The sequence below is a fragment of the Salvelinus namaycush genome, chromosome 31 (assembly GCF_016432855.1).
Source record: "Salvelinus namaycush isolate Seneca chromosome 31, SaNama_1.0, whole genome shotgun sequence".
In the NCBI taxonomy this organism is placed as follows: Eukaryota; Metazoa; Chordata; class Actinopteri; order Salmoniformes; family Salmonidae; genus Salvelinus; species Salvelinus namaycush.
This window is the reverse complement of record NC_052337.1, coordinates 5,370,478-5,393,304: the sequence shown is the minus strand read 5'-3', so window position 1 is coordinate 5,393,304 and position 22,827 is coordinate 5,370,478. Positions and strand designations below refer to the sequence as shown.

Genomic DNA, 22,827 nt, shown 5'->3' with positions numbered 1-22,827 from the left:
CCATAATTGGGTAGGGTTTATCTGACCTGTTCAAACTTAAACATAGGATAGGTAATATCTGACACAAAACAGGTACTAACTGCCTTTCGGTAACAGAACATGGAGCCAGCACATGGAGACTTGAAAGATGTGATTAAGTCCAGACTGACAGACGGGCTTGATATTGAGGTCTGAATGGAGAGAGACCTGGCACTCAGCATAAACATTTGACTAGACACAACTTTTACTTGTATTGTCTTTTATTTTTATTGAATAGAATAGTACAGTATTAGTCAACATGGGGAGGGAGAAACCCTAGCTGTGTTCGAATACTCATACTAACCGCGCTATTTGTGACGTGAATTGGGTATATAGTATGCGTATTGGTCATAGTATAGGATAGGATATATAGTTAGTATGCCAAAAGTTCCCGGATGTCGTACTAAATCGACAAAATATTAAGTATACACGCAGTGGACACTATTTCCGTACTTTAGGGCCCATAATGCAAATCTTCAGAAAATTGGCGTGACTTCACATCGTTTCCAGATTTGAAGAAATTGGCAGAAAATATGTAGTCGAAGTACAACGAGAACGGATACAAATTCATTGCTTTAACCAATTATGACAAATGTTAAGAAAATGTTTTGCAATGTAATAAAGTAATTACTTTTCAAATAAGTTACCTTACACGTTATGTTGGTGACAATTTGTCAGCTACGCTGTTCTTAAGAACCACAGAGTATCATTACAGCAATTTTACCGGTATGTTAGTTGGCTACTTATACATCAAACTTGCCAGTATATTAACCATAGGCTGTCTAACTACCCAACGTTTATTGACTTGATTATTCCCGTCATTCTTAGCTAAATGGTATAACTTAGTCGTGCGTTCTCAATGGACATTCGGGTGCTTTCGTAAATTTGCTCTGGCTATCTACTCCGATTTCAGAGCGCAGAATAATGAATTTACAGTGCTCAAAACGGTTGAATATGGCCGTGTCAGTAAACGTCGCAAAAAAATACGTAATTAAACGGCTAGGGCGAGTAAAATGGTCAGAGTGGTCTAATTTGTGTCTGGAAGTAGCTAGCCAACGTTAGCTTGGGTGCTTGACTGCAGTTGTAAGGTCAGAACGCTCAAATCAACCGTAAGTTACTCTTCGGTCCGAGCGTGAAACGCTCTGAATTTACAAACGGACAATCTGACAACACTCTGAATTTACGAGCGCACTCCATATTGAGTTTGAGAACACACCCGAAGTCGTAACATGTCTTAACTCGTAAATGTGTTATGTCAACTAGCAAGCAAGAGGTGGCAGAGCAACAGCATCAACTTCCGGTAGACATACGAAGCGATAGTACGCTCAACTGAAAGCATACTGTTCGTATACTAAAATGAACTAATAGTATGTAGTATATGCTCATTAAGTATGTAGTATACAATGTGAGTATTAGAACACAGCTCCTGTGTATTCTGCACCAGGATCAGGGAACTCCTGTTGTATATGGGACATTCTATTAGCAGAACACTGTTTCTACAGTATCATGTAAAGGGATGTTTATTATACCTGATACTACATTTAAAAGTTATAAAAACACAGTTTAGAATATCTTGTTAAATATTACTCAATGTGTATTTATTCCTTGTGTTATTTTTCTTTGCATATTTAGGAATGTCCCATAAGCAAGAATTTCACTGTTAGTCTACACCTGTTGTTTACAAAGCATTGGACAAATAATGTTTTTTTTTAAAATTTGATCTACATTAATTCGTCAATTGCATTCTTCTCATATTACTCTGTAGGCTACTTACCTCTTCAAAGCTTCCTTCAGCATCTCACCATACATGTGCCTGTAGTTATTGAATGCAACCTTGCTTGTTTGTTGTGATTGAGCTGGGGGAAACCACACCCCCATGCCAACTCACATTTGGCTTCTGTCATGGCCGCCAGCATTTCTTGAGGAGCAAGACAAAAAAAACAAGGCCAAATCAGGGGTGCAGTTCCCCTTAATAATGTTGGTTTTGTCTGTAGTCTTGTGATACATTTTCACATCAAGCCAATTTGAAAACCTTAAAAAAGGCACGGGTAGAAATAAGTTAATCCACAGATACGAATATCATTTGATGTACACTACCGTTCCAAAGTTATGGGTCACTTAGAAATATCCTTGTTTTTGAAAGAGATGGACAAAACATTGCTTTAAAATAACATCAAATTGATCAGAAATACAGTGTAGATATTGTTAATGTTGTAAATGACTATTGTAGCTGGAAATGGCAGATTTTTTATGGAATAGAATATCTACATAGGCGTACAGAGGCCCATTATCAGTAACCATCACTCCTGTGTTCCAATGGCACGTTGTGTTAGCTAATCCAAGTTTATCATTTTAAAAAGGCTAATTGATCATTAGAAAGGCCTTTTGCAATTATGTTAGCACAGCTGAAAACTGTTGTTCTGATTAAAGAAGCAATAAAACTGGCCTTCTTTAGACTAGTTGAGTATCTGGAGCATCAGCATTTGTGGGTTCGATTACAGGCTCAAAATGGCCAGAAACAAAGGCTTTCTTCTGAAACTCGTCAGTCTATTCTTGTTTTGAGAAATGAAAGCTATTCGATGTGAGAAATTGCCAAGAAACTGAAGATCTCGTACAACGCTGTGTGCTACTCCCTTCACAGAACAGCGCAAACTGTCTCTAACCAGAATAGAAAGAGTGGCAGGCCCCGGTGCACAACTGAGCAAGAGGACAAGTACATTAGAGTGTCTAGTTTGAGAAAAAGACACCTCACAAGTCCTCAACTGGCAGCTTCATTAAATAGTACCTGCAAAACACCAGTCTCAGTGTCAATAGTGAAGAGGCGACTCCGACATGCTGGCCTTCTAGGCAGAGTTGCAAAGAAAAAGCCATATCTCAGACTGGCCAACAAAAAGAAAAGATTAAGATGGGCAAAAGAACACAGACACTGGACAGAGGAAGATTGGGGGAAAAAAGTGTTATGGATAGACGAATCTAAGTTTGAGGTGTTCAGATCACAAAGAAGAACATTCGTGAGACTCAGAAAAAATTAAAATATGCTGGAGGAGTTCTTGACGCCATCTGTCAAGCATGGTGGAGGCAATGTGAGGGTCTGGGGGTACTTTGGTGGTGGTAAAGTGGGAGATTTGTACAGGGTAAAAGGGATCTTGAAGAAGGAAGGCCATCCTTCCATTTTGCAACGGTATGCCATACCCTGTGGATGGTGCTTAATTGGAGCCAATTTCCTCCTACAACAGGACAATGACCCAAAGCACAGCTCCAAACTATGCAAGAACTATTTAGGGAAGAAGCAGTCAGCTGGTATTGTCGATAATGGGGCCAGCACAGTAACCGGATCTCAATCCTATTGAGCAGCTTGACCGTATACACCTGATGTAACAGCGGGGACTGTGAAGCAACACAAACATAGGCACAGACACATGCATACACACACACACACAAAAACATACGCACTATACATACACGTGGATTTAGTGCTGTAGATACGTGGTAGTGGTGGAGCAGGGGACTGAGGGCACACAGTGTGTTGTGAAATCTGTGAATGTATTGTATATTTTTAAAATTTTATAAACTGCCTTAATTTTGCTGGACCCCAGGAAGAGTATCTGCTGCTAAGGCAGCAGCCAATGGGGATCCATAATAAATACAAATACAGTCAAGGTCAGCCAACAATGATGAAAAAATATTTTTGATTTCAATGTTTTACAATAACCTTCACAAGTATAAAATGTATCAGTTTATTTCATTAGTAGTCAAATGCCAAGGCACTACATTTTATTTTAAAGCTAGTCTGATTTGGGAAGCTGTTACATGTGAAGCAGTTAGATGGTGCATGTTATTTCAGGTCCTGCCTCATGCACTCAGTTGTCCATCTTCATCAAAACCCGAAATATACGTTTTTAATATCTTGTTGTTTACAAATAACAAGATTGCAAACATCACAAAAATGATTGGATGCAGTCTATCACAGTGCCATCCATTTTGTCACCAAAGCCCCATATACTACCCACCACTGCGACCGGTATGCTCTCGTTGGCTGGTCCTCGCTACATATTCGTCGCCAAACCCACTGGCTCCAGGTCATCTATAAGTCTTTGCTAGGTAAAGCTCCGCCTTATCTCAGCTCACTGGTCACCATAGCATCACCCACCCGTAGCACGCACTCCAGCAGGTATATTTCACTGGTCATCCCCAAAGCCAACACCTTCTTTGGCCGCCTTTCCTTCCAGTTCTCTGCTGCCTATAACTGGAACGAATTGCAAAAATCACTGAAGTTGGAGACTTAATCTCCCTCACTAATTTTAAGCATCAGCTGTCAGAGCAGCTTACCGATCGCTGCAGCTGTACACAGCCCATCTGTAAACAGCCGATCTAACCAACTACCTACCTCATCCCCATATTTGTTTTTGCTTTTCTGCTTTTTTGCACACCAGTATTTCTACTTGCATATCCGCATCTGCACATATACTACTCCAGTGTAAATTCCTAAATTGTAATTACTTCGCCACTATTGGCCTATTTATTGCCTTACCTCCTTACTTCATTTGCACACACTGTATACAGATTTTTCTATTGTGTATTTGACTGTACGTTTGTTTATCCTATGTGTAACTCTGTGTTGTTTTTGACGCACTGCTTTGCTTTATCTTGGCCAGGTCGCAGTTGTAAATGAGAACTTGTTCTCAACTGGCCTACCTGGTTAAATAAATGTGAAGAAAAAAAATGTGTGATGCATCAATGAGGCCAGAAGCCTTGCTTTGTTATGATTCTGAACAGTCAGACAGCTAGCAATAATGACAAGAAGCTGCCATGTGGGGAATCGTAGGTGGCTCGTTTCAGCTAGTTGTATCTTGTTATTGATACCCATGTTTTGTTTTGATGTGTTTTGACTGATTTCATGTGAAATGCTAATATGGCTAAAATTAGCTAGCTAGCTAACCAACAGCTGCAACAGTGTATTTGTGCAAATGTATGATTTCAATAAACATTTGGAGACGATATAGTTTATATTTGTCAACAACCTAAGCCAATCCCATCTATTTTGTCCCATAGTTGCAGGTGTCAGTTTTGTTGCTTAACAACCAACCCCTCGATACCTTCAAAATATGGTTATAACTATTTATTCAATATCAAAGATTGTCAGTCCTTGCATCTACATTTCCCTAGTGTGGAGAACAATGACTTACATACATAATAGAGAATCATTGTAAGATACAATCTAAACATCTGTGAAATAGCTTTAAAATAACCAAATTGCGTGTGTTCAGCTGTATAAAAAAAACTTATTCGGGATCAGTGTCGCGTCCATGGAACAGTTGAGCTAATGTAGGGTAATGCGATTAGCATGAGGTTGTAAGTAACAAGAACATTTCCCAGGACATAGACATATCTGATATAGGTAGAAAGCTTAAATTCTTGTTAATCTAACTGCACTGTCCAATTTACAGTAGCGATTACAGTGAAATAATACCATTTTATTGTTTGAGGAGAGTGCACAATGTTGAACATGAAAAGTTATTAATAAACAAATTAGGCACATTTGGGCAGTCTCGATACAACATTTTGAACATAAATGCAATGGTCCATTGGATCAGTCTAAAACGTTGCACATACGCTGCTGCCATCTAGTGGCCAAACTCTAAACTGCACCTGGGCTGGAATAACACATTATGGCTTTTCTCTTGCATTTCAAAGATGATGGTACAAAAAATACAAAAGAATGATTGGTTTTTTCTTTGTATTATCTTTTACCAGATCTATTGTGTTATATTCTCCTACATTCCTTTAACATTTCCACAAACTTCAAAGTGTTTCCTTTCAAATGGTACCAAGAATATGCATATCCTTGCTTCAGGGCCTGAGCTACAGGCAGTTAGATTTGGGTATGTCATTTTGGTGGAAATTGAAAAAAAGGGGCGGGTCCTTAAGAGGTTGCTGGTGTACAAAACCAAAAGTAAAAAGACGCAAAAACAAATCTTAAACACCCACACCCGTAGAAATCCACTTTTTCCGAGACGAAAGACGATGGCAAGAGCTAACCCATGATGTTCAACCGAAAGGTTTCTGGATCGAATCCTCGAGCTGACAAGGTAAAATCTATAGTTCTGCTCCTGAACAAGGCAGTTAACCCACTGTTCCCCAGTAGGTCGTCATTTTAAATAAGAATTTGTTCTTAACTGACTTGTCTAGTTAAACGATGTAAGTCAAAGTATGATCATATTTAGGACTGCGAATTCGTACCAATGACATGTAAATTCTTTTTGGCCTACGTTTCAGGGTTGGGTTTTATTTGAATGGTACCACACACCAGCATGGCATTGTTTATTAATCAAATACATTTGCGAATCGCGCCTGGACTGGGCAATATAATATATCATTTTGGCCACAGCAAAGATGGTCGATAAATGACGATAGTTCACTCAGACGTTTTATCATAGAGAAAGAAATGGTTCCGGTCTACATTTGTGTCTCACATGGACAAAAAACAGCGAACGGGGCTTCCTCTTCCGTCTCTGGCTGCTTGAGCCATGGAACAAATTAAAATATGTTTTTTTTGCATGACTCGGTGCAGGGATTGCTCATTTTTGACCATTTCATTGATAAAAAAAATAGGGCTTTACACAACAGGGGCACCTGGCCATGCAAATCGAACTCGCCCATTGCTTCAATAGTTATAAACCGGAGTTTATATTGTTTATATTTCTATGGCAGATTCGCGGCCGCAATTTAGATAATACATTGATATCTAGCTGGCTGAAATGATAAGAGATAACAAAGAATATAGCTATTTCATATTGTCCGTATGCATGTCCAAATATTAATGACGTCTGGAATCCGACAGTTTCACTGGAATTATCAAAAGGCAAGGAGAGTCAGACAAACCTCAATACTCAACTCATCGTATAGGCACGGTGTAGCTGGGACGGACTAATCTCGAGAGGTAGTTTTTCTGAAATAATTATTTTCACCTGATTTACAGTATGCCTGTCTTAACTGAAATGGTGCTCACATAACTTTCATTCGCTATGTAAGGTTAGTATGCTATCTAGTTACATTGACAGCTGTCAATCAGTGCCTTATTTGTTATAAACTGGTTGTTTTGAGCCCTGAATGCTGATTGTCTAAAACTAGTTCATTCTGGTCTATGAAATAGTAAAGAAAACAACTGTAAAAGGTTGCGTCAATCGAATCTGGTATCAGGATAAAATGTGATTCAGAGTCACTGAATATACTTTAAGTATTTTTATTTAACACAGGTGGTAAATGCAATTTTCGTATATACGGGTTCACTGTATCACCACGCAGGGTAAAGCAGAGCATTTTTCCTACACATTCCTCAACCTTGTGGTTTGCACAGTTGACACCCTAGATTAACAACAGCTTTTCTGCAGTCACTCTATGTTTTGTGATTAACATGTCCTATTTCTATAAGGCATATATTTTTGTTAAAAAGAGAACAAAACCATCCTTCACACAACTGTTCTTTAAAATATAAAATCTTTACTCAAGTAAACCGGAGCCGTACAAGGCTCGTGCTTTGAGCTGGGATGTCCCGCTCTTCCACTCGGGCGGTGCGTCCCCAAAGTGGTCAAGTGGCCTGAGATACAATATGCCACTTCCGTCTTATCAAGATATCCCGTTTCCCTTAAGATAAAACAATAACAATTCTTTATAAATCCTGGCTACACTTCTTTGCATAGTGAATACTGCATTTCAATAACACATGTATACTTCCTCAATCAGCCTCTGAGGTGGTTTTAATTCTCTACCTGACAGTCTCATTTCAACAGGCTGCCCTGGTGGATTTGACACAGGAATGTCTGGGCTTGAAGTTGTCTGACCTGTACTCTCAATTGTCTCCCGTTTCTCCTGTGTGTAACTCCCTCAGGTGTCATTACATCATGACCTGGTTGCCACTGTTTTCACCACACAGGCCTCAACGCTCTGTTTTACCATCATGCATTTTCACCCTATCATTTGGACTGAGTGCACTTTGGACCCTTTGTCATAGTACCTTATCCGTTCACTCTTTTCTCTCCATTTGTTAAGAAAGACCTTGTCATCCTTCTCTGTTTCTAGGAGTACTGGCAACCTAGTGTTAAGTTACCTGTTGAACAACAGCTCTGCAGGAGACATACCATGTTTTAGTGGCGTAGCCCTGTAGTTTAACAAAGCTAGATATTGATCTGTCTTGAGTTGAGAGCTTTCTTAAGCAGTAGGTTCACTGTTCTTGACTAACCCATGATTAGACTGTTGGCACAGTGGGCTGGATGTGACGCGCTTGAACCCGTACAGTTTAGTAAAATCACTGAAAGCTCAACTGTGAGGCGTTGTCTGTACGGACTACCTCTGCGACCCCATGACGAGCAAAGAATGACTTAATGTGAGTTATCACCTGACTAGCAGTAGTGTCCTTCAGCAAAGCTCTCTGGGCAATGAGAGCAATAGTCCATCAGTAGAACATAGTTCTTGCCCTCAAGAGAACAGAGATCTATTCCTACTTTGCCCCATTGTTTCAATACCTCTTTTTCCTCAACCCATATTGGCTCTTTGGTCTAATTTGACCTGTATTTATGGCATTTATCCGACTCATAATTCTACTATTTGTATTCATTTGTATCACTGTCAATTACATACTTTTATTTTGAAGGCAAACTGCAAATTCCACTATTGTGTCTAATCCTTTTTGTGGCTAGCTTCCGGTCGTCCGGTCGAGCCTCGCTAGCCAGATGAAGCTAGCTGGCTGCTTATAACGTTAGCTTTGGGCAACAGGGTTAAGGAGCTGGCTAGCTATTTATTTTCGTGAACTGAATTTCAATAGGCGAACAACAAGTGGCAACCTAGCTAATACTTACTCACAGGGATTCCTAAATCATTGTTAAGAATAATGAAAATGACTCCAGTTTCTACTGGTCATTGTTTTCAGGCTGGTTGTATTGGTGCTAGCTAGGTACCAAGCTAAAGCTAGCTACCCCAGAAGTTGCGGTTGGACAAATTATGCTTTATTACCAACGCGGTATTGTAAACACATCGTACAACTTTGACAGTGCTACTGTATCATTTTTGACACGCAAAGACCATAACTGCATTCCATAGTATGTCTGTCGTGAAGCTAATAGCAGTGACGCTATTACTCTGTAACTCCGGTAGGGCAACATCTGAAAAATAGCGCACTTGATAGTGTGTACCGGTGCTCGACCAGTCGGCGAAAGCCAACATCACCCACGACAGAGAACGGTTGATTGTCAAGGGCAATGAATGCCATTATCTTGGCGTTAATGGATTTCGCCTATGAGTTGTCTCGCTGAAATGTTCTTACTCTTTCAAATGACTGCTGGACTTGTTGACTGCTCGATCCACACAGCAGACATTGTGGGCTAGGTTAGGAATGCTGTGTAGCACGTGTAGAGCAAAATATTACGTGGCGTCATTACGTCATGTACCTACGTTAAATAGGTATGCACGGCAGCTTTGACATCGGTTTTGCACAAAGGGCGTTAAACTAGACATCGGGCCGATACCGATGTTGGTATTTTTAGCTAATATTGTGCGATATGTTCACCGATATATCGTGCATCCCTACTAAGAACAACATTAACCGTATGATACTCTGAGTCACCTATCTAGCTTGACACATTTGTATTGCTCTTTCTAGTGTTCACACCAATTAATTCTCGCCAACTAACTTTTCTCAGTCCCTTGTCTCTCACCCCCATGACAATTCTATCTTGTATCAGCGAGTGTGCAATTTGACTGAAATTACACAACTGACATTTCAGTTTCAAGTCCATAATAAATTCCTCAACAGTCTGTTTCATTCTGACATCTACTGTTGAAAACATACCTCTCAAATGTGTCATTTCTTCTGGGAGTACAAAAAGACTGATATTTGGCTAATACTAGTTCATAATCTGCTTGCTCTTCATCCGTTAGCTGAAAGCTGTTGTAGACATAAATGGCGTCCGAGCCAGCTACTGTGAGAAAAGTGCGACCTTCTGTGCATCGTCTTCATCAGCTGCTCCTATCGCCATCAGATAGAGAGGGAAACGCTGCTTGAACTGCTTCCATTGGTCTTCAACGTTGCCGATAAGTTTCAGTTCTGTTGGAGGCTTTAGCTGCTCCATGTCGTCAGCCAGCTAGCACTGCAAAACGATTAGCTACATGCACTGCATGCTCCGGAGTAGTTATCTTTACCCCAGTCTCGTTAGCTAGTTGACGTGAAGCCTCTTGGCGCAGTTCAGCATTTTCGACCAAAACTCGATGGGTGAGTCAAAGGTGAGTAGTGTCACTCCTGGTACCATGTTGTATCTTCTTGTCTAAAAAATAGTAAAGAAAACAACTGTTCTTTAAAACTTAAGTTCCTCTTTATTCAAGTTAACCGGAGCCGTACAAGCATTGTGGCTCGCAGTCGGCGTTCCAATTTATCCCAAAGGTGTTTGATGGGGTTGAGGTCAGGAATTTGTGCAGGCCAGTCAAGTTCTTCCACACCGATCTCGACAAACCATTTTTGTATGGACCTCGCTTTGTGCACGGGGGCATTGTCATGCTGAAACAGGAAAGGGCCATCCTCAAACTGTTGCCACAACATTGGAAGCACAGAATCGTCTAGAATGTCATTGTATGCGGAAGCGTTATGATTTCCCTTCACTGGAACTAAGGGGCCCAAACCATGAAAAACAGCCCCAGACCATTTTTCCTCCTCCACCAAACTTTACAGTTGGCACTATGCATTGGGGCAGGTAGCGTTTTCCTGGCATCCGCCAAACCCAGATTAGTCTGTCGGACTGCCAGATGGTGAAGCGTGATTCTTCACTCCAGAGAATGTGTTTCCACTGTTCCAGAGTCCAATGGCTACAAGTGCTACTCAACGCTTGGAATTTTGCATGGTGATCTTAGGCTTCTGTCCGGCTGCTCAGCCATGGAAACCTATTTCATGAAGCTCCCGACTAATAATTTTTGTGCTGACTTTGCTTCCCGAGGCAGTTTGGAACTTGGTAGTGAGTGTTGTAGGATTTTTACGCACTACGCACTTCAGCACTTGGCAGTCCTGTTATGTGAGCTTGTGTGGCTTACCACTTCGCTGCTGAGTCATAGTTGCTCCTAGACATTTCCACCTCACAATAACAGCACTTACAGTTGACCGGGGCAGCTCTAGCAGGGCAGACATTTTATGAACTGACTTGTTGGAAAGGAAAGCATCCTATGACGGCGCCACATTGAAAGTCACTGAGCTCTTCAGTAAGGCCAATCTATGGAGATTGTATGGCTGTGTGCTCGAGTTTATACACCTGTCAAAAACGGATGTGGCCAAATTGCTGAATCCACTAATTTGAAGGGATGTCCACATACTTTTTTATATATAGGGTAGCAGGTATGGGTAGCTGCAGCCCGGAGTATAGGCGAGTGAGTGTATGGCAAGCTTATCAGCAAAATGGGCAGATTTGTTGCCACTCAAGCGTTTTGCGTGGCTGATTGGGCTGCACCACGAGTCGATAGTAAGCTGGCGACCAGTGCTCCGGTGTTGTGCTTGCCGACTTGAAGTGCGTCCTACTGGGTATCAAGGTCGTGTCGCCATCGGTAGCTAATGTAGCAATTTTTTTTTTCTCACACATTTATTTCAAGTAGGAAAGCAGCTTACACAATAAATAACTAATATTGATAACCATCTAGATGTCACCTTGATACATACAGTGCATTCGGAAAGTATTCAGACCCCTCGACTTTTTCCACATTTTGTTACGTTAGTCTTATTCTAAAATGTATTAAATTACTTTTTTCCCCCTCATCAATCTACATACAATACCCCATAATGACAAAGCAAAAACAGGGTTTTTAGAAATGTTTGCACATTTATTAAAAATAAAAACCAGAAATACCTTATTTACATAAGTATTCAGACCCTTTGCTATCAGACTCAAAATTGAGCTCAGGTGCATCCTGTTTCCATTGATCATCCTTGATGTTTCTACAACTTGATTGGAGCCTACCTGTGCTAAATTTAATTGAGTACTGACTAAATGGTCTGAATACTTGTCTAGTTCTAGGAAGAGTCTTGGTGGTTCCAAACGTCTTACATTTAAGACTGAAGGAGGCCACTGTATTCTTGGGGACCTTCAATGATGCAGACATTTTTTGGTACCCTTCCCCAGATCTGTGCCTTCACACAATCCTGTCTCTGAGCTCTACGGACAATTCCTTCGACCTCATGGCTTGGTTTTTGCTCTGACATGCACTGTCAACTGTGGGACCTTATATAGACAGGTGTGTCCCTTTTCTAAATCATGTCCAATCAATTGAATTTACCACAGGTGGACTCCAATGAAGTTGTAGAAACATCGCAAGGATGATCAATGGAAACAGGATGCACCTGAGCTCAATTTCGAGTATCATAGCAAAGGGTTTGAATATTTATGTAAATATTGTATGTTTTTTTAATTTGTAATAAATTAGAAAATGAATCTGTTTTAGCTTTGTCATTATGGGGTATTGTGTGTAGATTGAGGGGGAAAAAAATGTTGAATCCATTTTTGAATAAGTCAGTAACGTAACAAAATGTGGAAAAAGTCAAGGGGTCTGAATACTTTCCGAATGCACTGTACAGTCTACTATTCAATGGGAAGGGCTGAACGGCAACAACACCGGAACACAGTGCCCTCTGCTCCCGCTTGACAAGTGCTACTGTCCGGCAACTGCATGGGAAGTAGCTATCTAGTAGCCAATATCAGGGTGAAAGTCAAACTTGATCACACGCATACAACGCATGAAGCAACAGTACAGCCCTCATCAATACTCAAGTCACAGATAAACAATCGTCAGTTTTATAACTTAAAATGTACAATTATTTGTGTAAAACTACAGTGAAATACAACTCAGACTCATCCTCTGGTTTAAAAACATCAGTATGGTAGCTCAATGTATGGTATTGCATGGTAAGAAATGGAAGAGGAAAAGCTGCTCAATCAAAACCGTAAAAGCAGAATGCTTTTGACACACCCACTGCTTTCCACATGCCCACTGCTTTCCCATTGACACACCCACTCTTTTCCACATGCCCACTGCTTTCCCATTGACACACCCACTCTTTTCCACACGCCCACTTTTGACACACCCACTCGCCCATACTCAGGTCGCCATATTGGGATGCAGCTAGCCCCTTCTCCGAAATAGGTGCGGCAACTTCCTCTGAGGTGGGCCTTTTAAGGATGGGATGCATAGAAATTGTGCACATAGAATGGATCTACTGCATATGAGAATGATAGATCTATAACATTTGGCCGGTCGCCCTCAAAGCTACATACTGGACCTTTTTAAAAGTGCAGAGCAAAAACAAAAACCTGCACTTGTCTTTTCCTACTAGAGCTGACTTTGCTGATAACTTCTTTATTGAGGAACATTTTACTTACTAGTACTGTGATGTCTCACCTACAGATGTAGGATCTTAATTGTATTACCCTATTGTTGCAGGAAATTTCCTGCACAGCAGAAAATGCAAACTTAGTGGATTCAAGGTTTAAGCTTCTGTTTGTAATTTTCACTTTACATGTTCCACTTGATTTGCCCTAATAACAAATGTATCAACCCCTACACAAATGTAAATTAATTACACTCCACACAATCATTCACATTTCATGTTGCTGCAGGATTATTTTCCTGCTGTGAGAAACTGGTCAAATGAAGATCCTACATCTGTAGCTATCTCTAATAAGTCGCTCTGGATAAGAGCGTCTGCTATGACTAAAATCTAAAACGTAAGAGACTAATATACTGTATGCAAAATGTGAGTGTGTGTGTGTTGGCAGTTCCCAAATTAATCTGTCTAATGATGAAATTTGATATTGAGACCAGTTGAAAGATTCTAGTATATTCTACTAACAATACAGATGTGTTCATGTTCTTTGCTCAAATTATATCCGTTTCTAGTTTACATGTCATAGACAACTCACCTGTTTGGTTGTTTTAGGGAACCATAATGCTGCCTGCTAAGGAGCTACTGCTGCTGGCCACTCTGGAGGAGTTGACTGAGGGAGGAGGAAACCTGGAGCAATTTCAGCGGTTCTTGACTAGCCTGCTGCCCATATTTCCCCCCATTCCAGAGAGCCAGCTGGATGGCCCTGACAGGCAGGACACAGTGGATGAGATGGTGCAGACCTTAGGCCCTGAGGATGCTGTGAAGGTCACACTGAGGATCCTGAGGAATTTAAAACAGTTTGATCTTGCAAAAAAGTTAGAGAGAAACTACAAACAAGTTATTCCATGCTCTAAAGGCTTACTGACTACCCCTGGAGCAAGTGAAGACCAGGAGACCTATGATGACATTGAAGAAGGTGCAGGTGAAGAATATGTCTCCATGTGCGATCTGGGGTCACCACAACCTCACATCATTCCTGAAGGAGAACATATATATGAGAACTGGGATGTCATAGACATTACCGCCACTTCAGCTCCACCGCACATAAGCATTCCTGAGAGAGGAGCAGGTGAAGTGCATGAGATCTATGCTAACATACAATTATGTCTGTCATTCAGTTTTATTTTCAACTGCTGAAAAAGTATGACAAATAATTTAACTTTATTTCCAAAACGCTATATCCACAATTTAAAAAAGTCATCAGAAATGATTGCATATGGGTATCTTCATGTGTGTGTAAAATATTACTGTTCTCAGATTTTTAATTGAGATTTTAGATGTGTTTTTGCAAAACACTAGATATCCATTGTGGAATGTTTGTATCCTGTATATTTGACTGTGATGTGGTTGTCTCACCTAGCTATCTTGAGATAAATGCACTTACTGTAATTCGCTCTGGATAAGAGCATCTGCTAAGTGACTAAAATGTAAATGTTTTGAATTATTTAATTATTTGTGTGTTACAATGTATCATTTGTACATTTCTTTATAAAATGTTTAGTTATTTGTTGCATTTGAATGTGTAAAACCTAGCAGAACTACTTATTTCTCTGAGTGAGGCAGATATGTAGCATTTTGCAAAATAACATGATTATTTGTCTATCTGAAATGAAACCATCAAGTGATAGACATCTATTTGTTTAATCTGTCATTGAACAACCCCATGCAATGATTACATAGTGAAAAAAACACACCAATTTCTTTCATTTATTTTAACAATAAAAGCTAATTTAACAACATTTCTGAAAATGGATATCTAGCGTTTTGGAATTAAACTCTTCAATAGTTCAACACTGATTATTCAGTAAGAAGACATCTACTGCAAAACGATAACCTGTTTTCACTCTCTTTCTTGCTCACAGAAGGCCCTTACCCCAATATCAAACCTCAACTAAAAGGGATGCTGAAACGCAGTCTCTCATTAAATGATCTTCAAGTCAGAACACCATCCTCGTCTCGCAGAGTTTCTGGTGACAAAGGAGAATACATCAGCTTGATTAGCAGTTCTTTGAGTCCCTTGGACAAAAAGCAGTTGAGCAGCAAAGCCACTGAAATGTGCCCCACAATGCCATCTGTTCCAGATCTGCTCCTCGCTACTCTAGAGATGCTAAACGCAGAAGAGTTTAAGAGATTTTTGAGTCACCTGGCTCACTGCCTGCTGTCCATATTTCCCCCCATCCCATGGAACCAACTGGAGAACGCTGACACAAAGGTCACAGTGGATAAGATGGTGCAGAGCTACAGCCCCGAATATGCTGTGAAGATCACAGTGGTGATCCTGAAGATGATGAATTGGTTTGATCTCGCTGAGAAGTTAAGGAATAATTACAGACTAGGTAATACAGCAAGACAAAACAATCTGTGCATTATGAGGACATTGTTACCAGCAAGCAACATTTGGCATAGGATGTCATGAAAGATTACAAACAGTGAGGAGGGAACAATCGAAAAATATGGAAGTTTGCAATTGTGGTCGATTTAAAAAAAAAAAAGAATCACTCCTTTCCTCATAAGCAGGAGCGAGAAACATAAAACATCAAAACACCTAGTCAGTTGCACAACCTGAATGTGTCTTCTGCATTTAACCGAACCCCTCTGAATCAGAGCGGTGCGGGGGGCTGCCTTAATCGACATCCACAGCGCCCAGGGAGTAGTTGTTGTTAGGGGTGTCGTGATGTGACTATATTAATGTGATGACTGCTATTCATCGAATAATTACCTACTACGTTTAATTATTACTCAATTAAATGAATCATGTAACAATTAACTCACTAGAAATTTGGGGCACCACGGGAAAGTTTATTTAATGAGTTACTGTTTCCCGAATTAACTCAAGAATATATTGATATAACAGTCATCAATCAATAATTTCCTCATATCAGTCTCATTCTAAACGTCTTTGACTTCGTAAATCTGCACGAACCCTAACCTAAGTGATGAATCAGCGATACACAAACTGTCTTAGTAAAAAAATAATTAACTAAATAATCACACAGAAATACATAAACACACACACACGGTATAGGTTATTGATTTCTAACATAATGCAATGAAAAGTCCCTAGCGGACTAACCCGATATCATAGCTTGTTACACAATGGAAAGGGGATGGGGAAAGATAAAGAGCGGGAGAGACAAAGAGAGTGGGCTTATCGTACATACACTACCGTTCAAAAGTTTGGGGTCACTTGATGTCCTTGATTTTGAAAGAAAAGCAAAAAAAAATTGTCCATTTAAAATAACATCATATTGATGAGAAATACAGTGCAGACATTGTTAATGTTGTAAATGACTATTGTAGCTGGAAACGGCTGATTTGTTCATTTTTTTATGGAATATCTACATAGGCGTATAGAGGCCCATTATCAGTAACCATCACTCCTGTGTTCCAATGGCACATTGTGTTAGCTAATCCAAGTTTATCATGTTAAAAGGGTAATTGATCATTAGAAAGGCCTTTTGCAATTATGTTAGCACAGCTGAAAACTGTTCTGATTTAACGAAGCAATAAAACTGGCCTTCTTTAGACTAGTTGAGTATCTGGAGCATCAGCATTTGTGGGTTCGATTACAGGCTCAAAATGACCAGAAACAAAGACCTTTCTTCTGAAACCCGTCAGTCTATTCTTGTTCTGAGAAATGAAGGCTAATCCATGCGAGAAATTGCCAAGAAACTGAAGATCTCGTACAACGCTGTGTACTACTCCCTTCGCAGAACAGCACAAACTGTCTCTAACCAGAATAGAAAGAGTGGGAGGCCCCGGTGCACAACTGAGCAAGAGGACAAGTACATTAGAGTGTTTAGTTTGAGAAGCAGACGCCACACAAATCCTCATCTGGCAGCTTCATTAAATAGTACCTGCAAAACACCAGTCTCAACGTCAACAGTGAAGAGGCGACTCTGGGATGCTGGCCTTCTTGGCAGAGTTGCAAAGAAAAAGCCATATCTCAGACTGGCCAATAAAAATAAAAGATTAAGATGGGCAAAAGAACACAGACACTGGACAGAGGAACTCTGCCTAGAAGGCCTGCATCCCAGAGTCGCCTCTTCACTGTTGACGTTGAGACTGGTGTTTTACTCTTAAGGATTAGACCCTTTTTTTTCAATTTTGCCTAAAATGACATACCCAAATCGAACTACCTGTAGCTCAGGCCCTGAAGCAAGGATATGCATATTATTGGTACCATTTGAAAGGAAACACTTTGAAGTTTATGGAAATGTGAAAGGAATGTAGTAGAATATAACACAATAGATCTGGTAAAAGATAATACAAAGAAAAAAACAACCGTTCTATTGTATTTTTTTTGTACCAACTTTGAAATGCATGAGAAAGGCCATAATGTATTATTCCAGCCCAGGTGCAATTTAGATTTTGGCCACTAGATGGCACCAGTGCACGTGCAAAGTTTTAGACTGATCCAATGAACAATTGCATTTCTGTTAAATGTTGTATCAAGACTTTTGAACTTATCATGTTCAAAATTGTGCACTCTCCTCAAACAATAGCATGGTATTCTTTCACTGTAATAGCTACTGTAAATTGGACAGTGCAGTTAGATTAACAAGAATTTAAGCTTTCTCCCAATATCAGATATGTCTATGTCCTGGGACATTTTCTTGTTACTTACAACCTCATGCTAATCGCATTAGCCTACGTTAGCTCAACCGTCCTGTGGAAGGGACACCGATCCCGAAGAAGTTGTTTAACTATCTTGCTCAAGGGCAGAGCGGCGACCTTACGGTTACTGGCTCAACGCTCCAACCGCTAGGCTACTATAGCACTGCTCATGTTACATCACTGGATTTATGTTTTATGTTCAAGGTAAAATTATATGGAAACATGAAAGTCGCTAGGTGTGTATGACATTTTAAAATGGTGCTGCTTTTGTGTGTGGTTGACTACCAAATGTTGCCTTTCCCACTCCCACTTACCTGTTATTAAATTGTTGTTATTATTGATACTTCTTTTCTCTCTCTCTCTCTTGTGATACTACAGGGACTAAAACAGCATGGAATGTGTCACCGAGCAGTCACACATCATCTTTGTCCAAGGGTAAAGAGAACAAGGAGGAGCTTTTTGTTTCCAGTCCCTCTGCAAAACAAAATAAACCTTTTGCAATTCAAAGCAACAAAGATGCCCTGGTCATGGTGAGGAGGAAAGGGGATGTTTGGGTGGAAAGGGGATGTCACAGACACAAACATACCTAGTTCTGTCATTGGAACTGACAAGTTAACTTGTTATTGTGTATAAAATATGAATGATAATACATTTGGTCTTGGCATTTAGGCTTTGCTTTTTGGGGTGCTCTCCACGCGAGAAAGATTTTAAATTGTTCTGTTTTCTTTTTTTTTTTATATATATAAAGGGACCCACAACGCTGACTATTACAGATCTGCTGCAGGTCACTCTGATGAAGCTGAACAAAAAAAGGAGAATTACGTTTTTCCTAACTGGCAGCCTGCTGCCCGGCTTTCCTCCAATCCCAGATAGCCAGCTAAGGTACGCCAACATAGGGGTCAAAGTTGATAAGATGGTGCAGATCTTCGGCCCTGAGGGAGCTGTGAAGATCACACTGAGGATCCTGAGGGAGATGAATCTGCATAATATTGCCGATGAATTAAAGAGAGAACACAGCAGAGGTAAGTGCAGGTTCTTAGTCAGTGTGTTCAAACAAAGAGTGCCTCAGCTTCTTGACTTGTCTCATTATAGAATGTTCATGAATATATGTTTGTGCTCCAAGTTCCTCCTTGATAATGTATATCAGAAGCACAGGTAACACTTCTATAGAGGGTAACTACAGTGTTTGTTATTTCTCCCACCCCTCCCCTCTCAGTAATAGATTTAGAGGAAATGCGATGTTACTCATGTCATCGTCCTGCTACCTCAGTTGTAGACTAATAACTAACTAAATACAATTTGCACTCTTTGCTATCTGTTTGTAGATTCTCCTCTCTTCCTGTAACCCAAATCTCCCTCTGTAGACCATGCCCTGTCATGCCTTCCCAGTCGTCCTTTATCTAGCGAACGATCAAAGGAAGAGGAGATCGAGGATCTGTCTCAAAGCTTAACTGATACCAAGGAGCAATTATTAAGGAATGTATTAGGAAAGGTCGACCAAGCCATGCGTCTGACTGACCCTCTGCAGGTAATACAAGATTCTCACTGACAAGAGAGAAGTTATAAAACATATATTTTGTCTATGGGTTCAATATCTACTGGTATTGTTTTTTACATTTTAGACGTCTCCTGATAACTTGGTAACAGAGACATATGAGGAGAGCAGGGGAGTATACCGGTAACTTGTTCTTCTTTTCCATTCATTCGAGAGGATAACATGTTGAAATTGATACTTTTTTAAAGAATGTAAAATGAACATATCATGATGCCACGTCATTGTCATATGCTCTAAACATGTTCAAGTGCCCCAGTGCAGGTCTGTTCCCAAGTGGTGTAACCGGCCTTGGGTTTGGGATGGAGGGGGAGGGGGAAGTGCTCTATTGGACAGTCCCCTGGGACAGGAGGCTTCTAGCACAGAGAGGCAAGAGGCCTGCGGGACCCCTGTTCAAATTCACATGCCTTAAAGGGCCTATCTGTCAACTACAACTCCCACACTGTGAGCTTCATTCTAGTGAGTGACGATTTCATGAAAGACATAGTGCTTCAAGACAACTGTCATTCCGAATGAGCCTATTGTAATAATTTTTTGATATCTCATCATTTAGCTGTTATCATTACTCATAATTGATAATCAAGTCAGAGAAATAAGCTCCACATGTTCTTTTTCTTTCCCAGAGGGTGGATGTGACTTCCTGTCTGTAGCCCATGTGATGGATGACAGTTTGGAGTTTATCCGTGACGTTCAGATAACCGACACACGTCATATTAAACATCAATGGATTCTCTGCTTATGGCATCGTCAGGGAAGATGACTCACCCACTGTCCCTATACGTGCACTTGTCTTGTTATTCTACAAACTCCCAGTTGTCCCTAAGAAGAGGTCCATCCTTAATGTGTTGTTGCTTCCCAGAAATGTTATGATCAGGGAGGTAGGTGAATAGATCAGAGATGTCAAACAATACTTTGGCTGGAATTTGCATGTTTTGGTAACATTAATACTTGGATAATGTGTTATAGTTTAAACATTGGATAACAAAATGTGCTTTTCTGAAAACATTCAAAAGGTACAGGAGGAGTGGAAGAGAAGAAATGGAGACCAAGAAATCTACATTGAAACTAACGCTCACTGCCAACTAATCCCAAAGCAAGAATACACCCTCTCCACTGATCTTACAGATGAACATCAAATAAGACCAAAGGTGATATCTGATATGAGAATGAAAATGTATTTGCACATTAAAAGGATATAACTGACGAACTGTATTTTACACCAGGATGCAGCATTTGAAAACTACGAAAACTACATCCCAACATTTCAGTTGTTCTTACAAACTGTTGTTGAACAAGTTGATCTTCTCCTGAAAGAAAATAATGGTGCAGAGTCTGTGTGGGATAGACTTGTCTGGCTTCCAGGTAACACAAAGTTGCTGTACTAGTATTGCAGTTGTTGTTATTGAATTAGTACATCTTTATATCGTAAGTTTTGGTTATAATGGACGCAGTCTTATATCACCGTTAATCAGACGGTCTTCTTTTCTCATTCGCAGTTTCACCAACAGAAATCATCTCTACAGGTAACTTGATATTCCACTGAGATTTACCATTGTAAACATCACAATTTAATGATATCACAATGATAAACAAAGACATTATGGAAGTAAAGAAATCTGATTCGTAGTGCTCCTGTGTAGTAAAAATAATATTGACTTGAGGTCATAATTTATCTTCGATGTTTAGCATACATCTTGATTTTATCATCCTAAACTGTATTTTAAAGATAGTATTTTCCCCCTCTAAGCGTCCGGCCCTCTCCCTGTAGCCCCTCCTGCCAATCCTCCTACTCTCGCAGGAGAGGACTTCATAATAAAACACAGAGTGAAACTGGAGGAACGCATGGGTGAATTGCAGCCCATACTCCTCAAGCTTCAGGACTGTAAAGTACTGAACGATGTGGAGCGAGAGAAGATTGACAACATAAGTTCACGGATCCAGAGGAACAAGGCCCTTCTGGACATGATTATGAGGAAGGGACCTCGTGCCCAGGTACAGCTCTACCAGGCCCTAAAAAAAGAGGACCCTTACCTGGTGGAATACCTGCAAGAGGAGACATCCTGACCATAGATTGGTGTGTAAAGTAATCCAACAATGACTACAACATGTAAATGGACCAGGAGCCTAGAGATCAGGACAGGGTTACTACGCAGGTGCACTGGCTGCAAACAGCAAGCTTCAGGACTTTGCTATTTAATGGCATTATATATGTTTTAATCTCTGTATAAAATACATATGTAGATGGTAAGTATATATTTACAAGCCTTTATTTACATTTTCATGTCAGTATTTTATACATACACATGCAGATTTATGCATCAGTCATTTCTATAGATGTTCAGTGTCGCTGGAATTTCTGTCCGCACACTTGTGTTTTTTATTGGTCTCATACTGTGATGGAGAGATGCTTGTATAAAAGTTGCGTCATTCTTGTCCACATAGAATGTACTGTATGAAAATGACCATATAGCCAGGTCTAGTCTGTTGAATGGCATATCTGTGGACAAGAGATCAATGCCAAGTGGTGGCAGGCAACCTATTATACATAAACAAAAAATACATTAACAGTGTGAGGGCAATGTTCAATAGTGTAAAGTTATATTACATTTGATCGGAGCTACTCCACCTGTGTCAAAACATCCTGGGTGTGTCACGTTTCCATTGAATAGCAGCTCCATCCTTGCACGTCGTCCCTCGTTCCAAAAAACAGTTCACACATTGATGAGCCGCTTCCCGGACCACAGATTAAAAGGGCTCTATTCAATCGGCGTCGCAGAAATGGATCTTTACAGCGTGATTGACATTTTAAGGAAGTGTGCCCGCTTTAGTGGAGGCTGCATTCATGGTAAACGCTGCATATGTCGGCTCAATCGGAAATGACCTTTACAATTCTATCAAAATGTTATTCGTCACATGCTTCGTAATGAACAGGTGTAGACTTACAGTGAAATGCTTCCTTGCAGGCCCTTCCCAACAATGTAGAGAGAAAGAAAATAGAAAAGTTATAACACGTAAAAATAAATACACAATGAGTAACGATAAATACACAGGCACCAGTACCGAGCCCATGTGCAGGGTTACGAGGTAATTGAGGTAGATACTTTCTGAAGCCACTGTATCACACCCCTTGACTTTTTCCATCTCTTATTGTGGTACAGCCTGAATTTTTTTTATGGATTAAATGTACATTTTCTGGCACTGGCCTTCACACAATACCCCAATGTCAAAGTGG

The 22,827-nt window shown here is 40.3% G+C and overlaps 1 protein-coding gene across 2 annotated transcripts; it reads left to right on the top strand.

Moving 5' to 3' along the window:
• Window positions 1-5,958: 5,958 nt before the first annotated feature.
• Window positions 5,959-22,528, top strand: LOC120026354. Of its 2 annotated transcripts, XM_038971194.1 has the most exons (13): window positions 5,959-6,107; window positions 13,979-14,495; window positions 15,289-15,762; window positions 18,422-18,573; window positions 18,792-19,065; window positions 19,408-19,571; window positions 19,666-19,721; window positions 19,847-20,054; window positions 20,219-20,473; window positions 20,609-20,743; window positions 20,819-20,957; window positions 21,092-21,118; window positions 21,343-22,528. In XM_038971194.1, exons 1-8 carry the CDS (start codon window positions 6,060-6,062, stop codon window positions 19,878-19,880), a joined length of 1,719 nt encoding a protein of 572 aa, XP_038827122.1. In that variant the 5' UTR covers window positions 5,959-6,059; the 3' UTR covers window positions 19,881-20,054; window positions 20,219-20,473; window positions 20,609-20,743; window positions 20,819-20,957; window positions 21,092-21,118; window positions 21,343-22,528. The 2 variants fall into 2 exon arrangements, with proteins under 2 accessions (XP_038827122.1, XP_038827124.1); XM_038971196.1 differs by lacking the exons at window positions 19,666-19,721; window positions 19,847-20,054; window positions 20,219-20,473; ... (2 more) ...; window positions 21,092-21,118; window positions 21,343-22,528 and having other exon boundaries at window positions 19,369-19,513.
• Window positions 22,529-22,827: the final 299 nt, after the last annotated feature.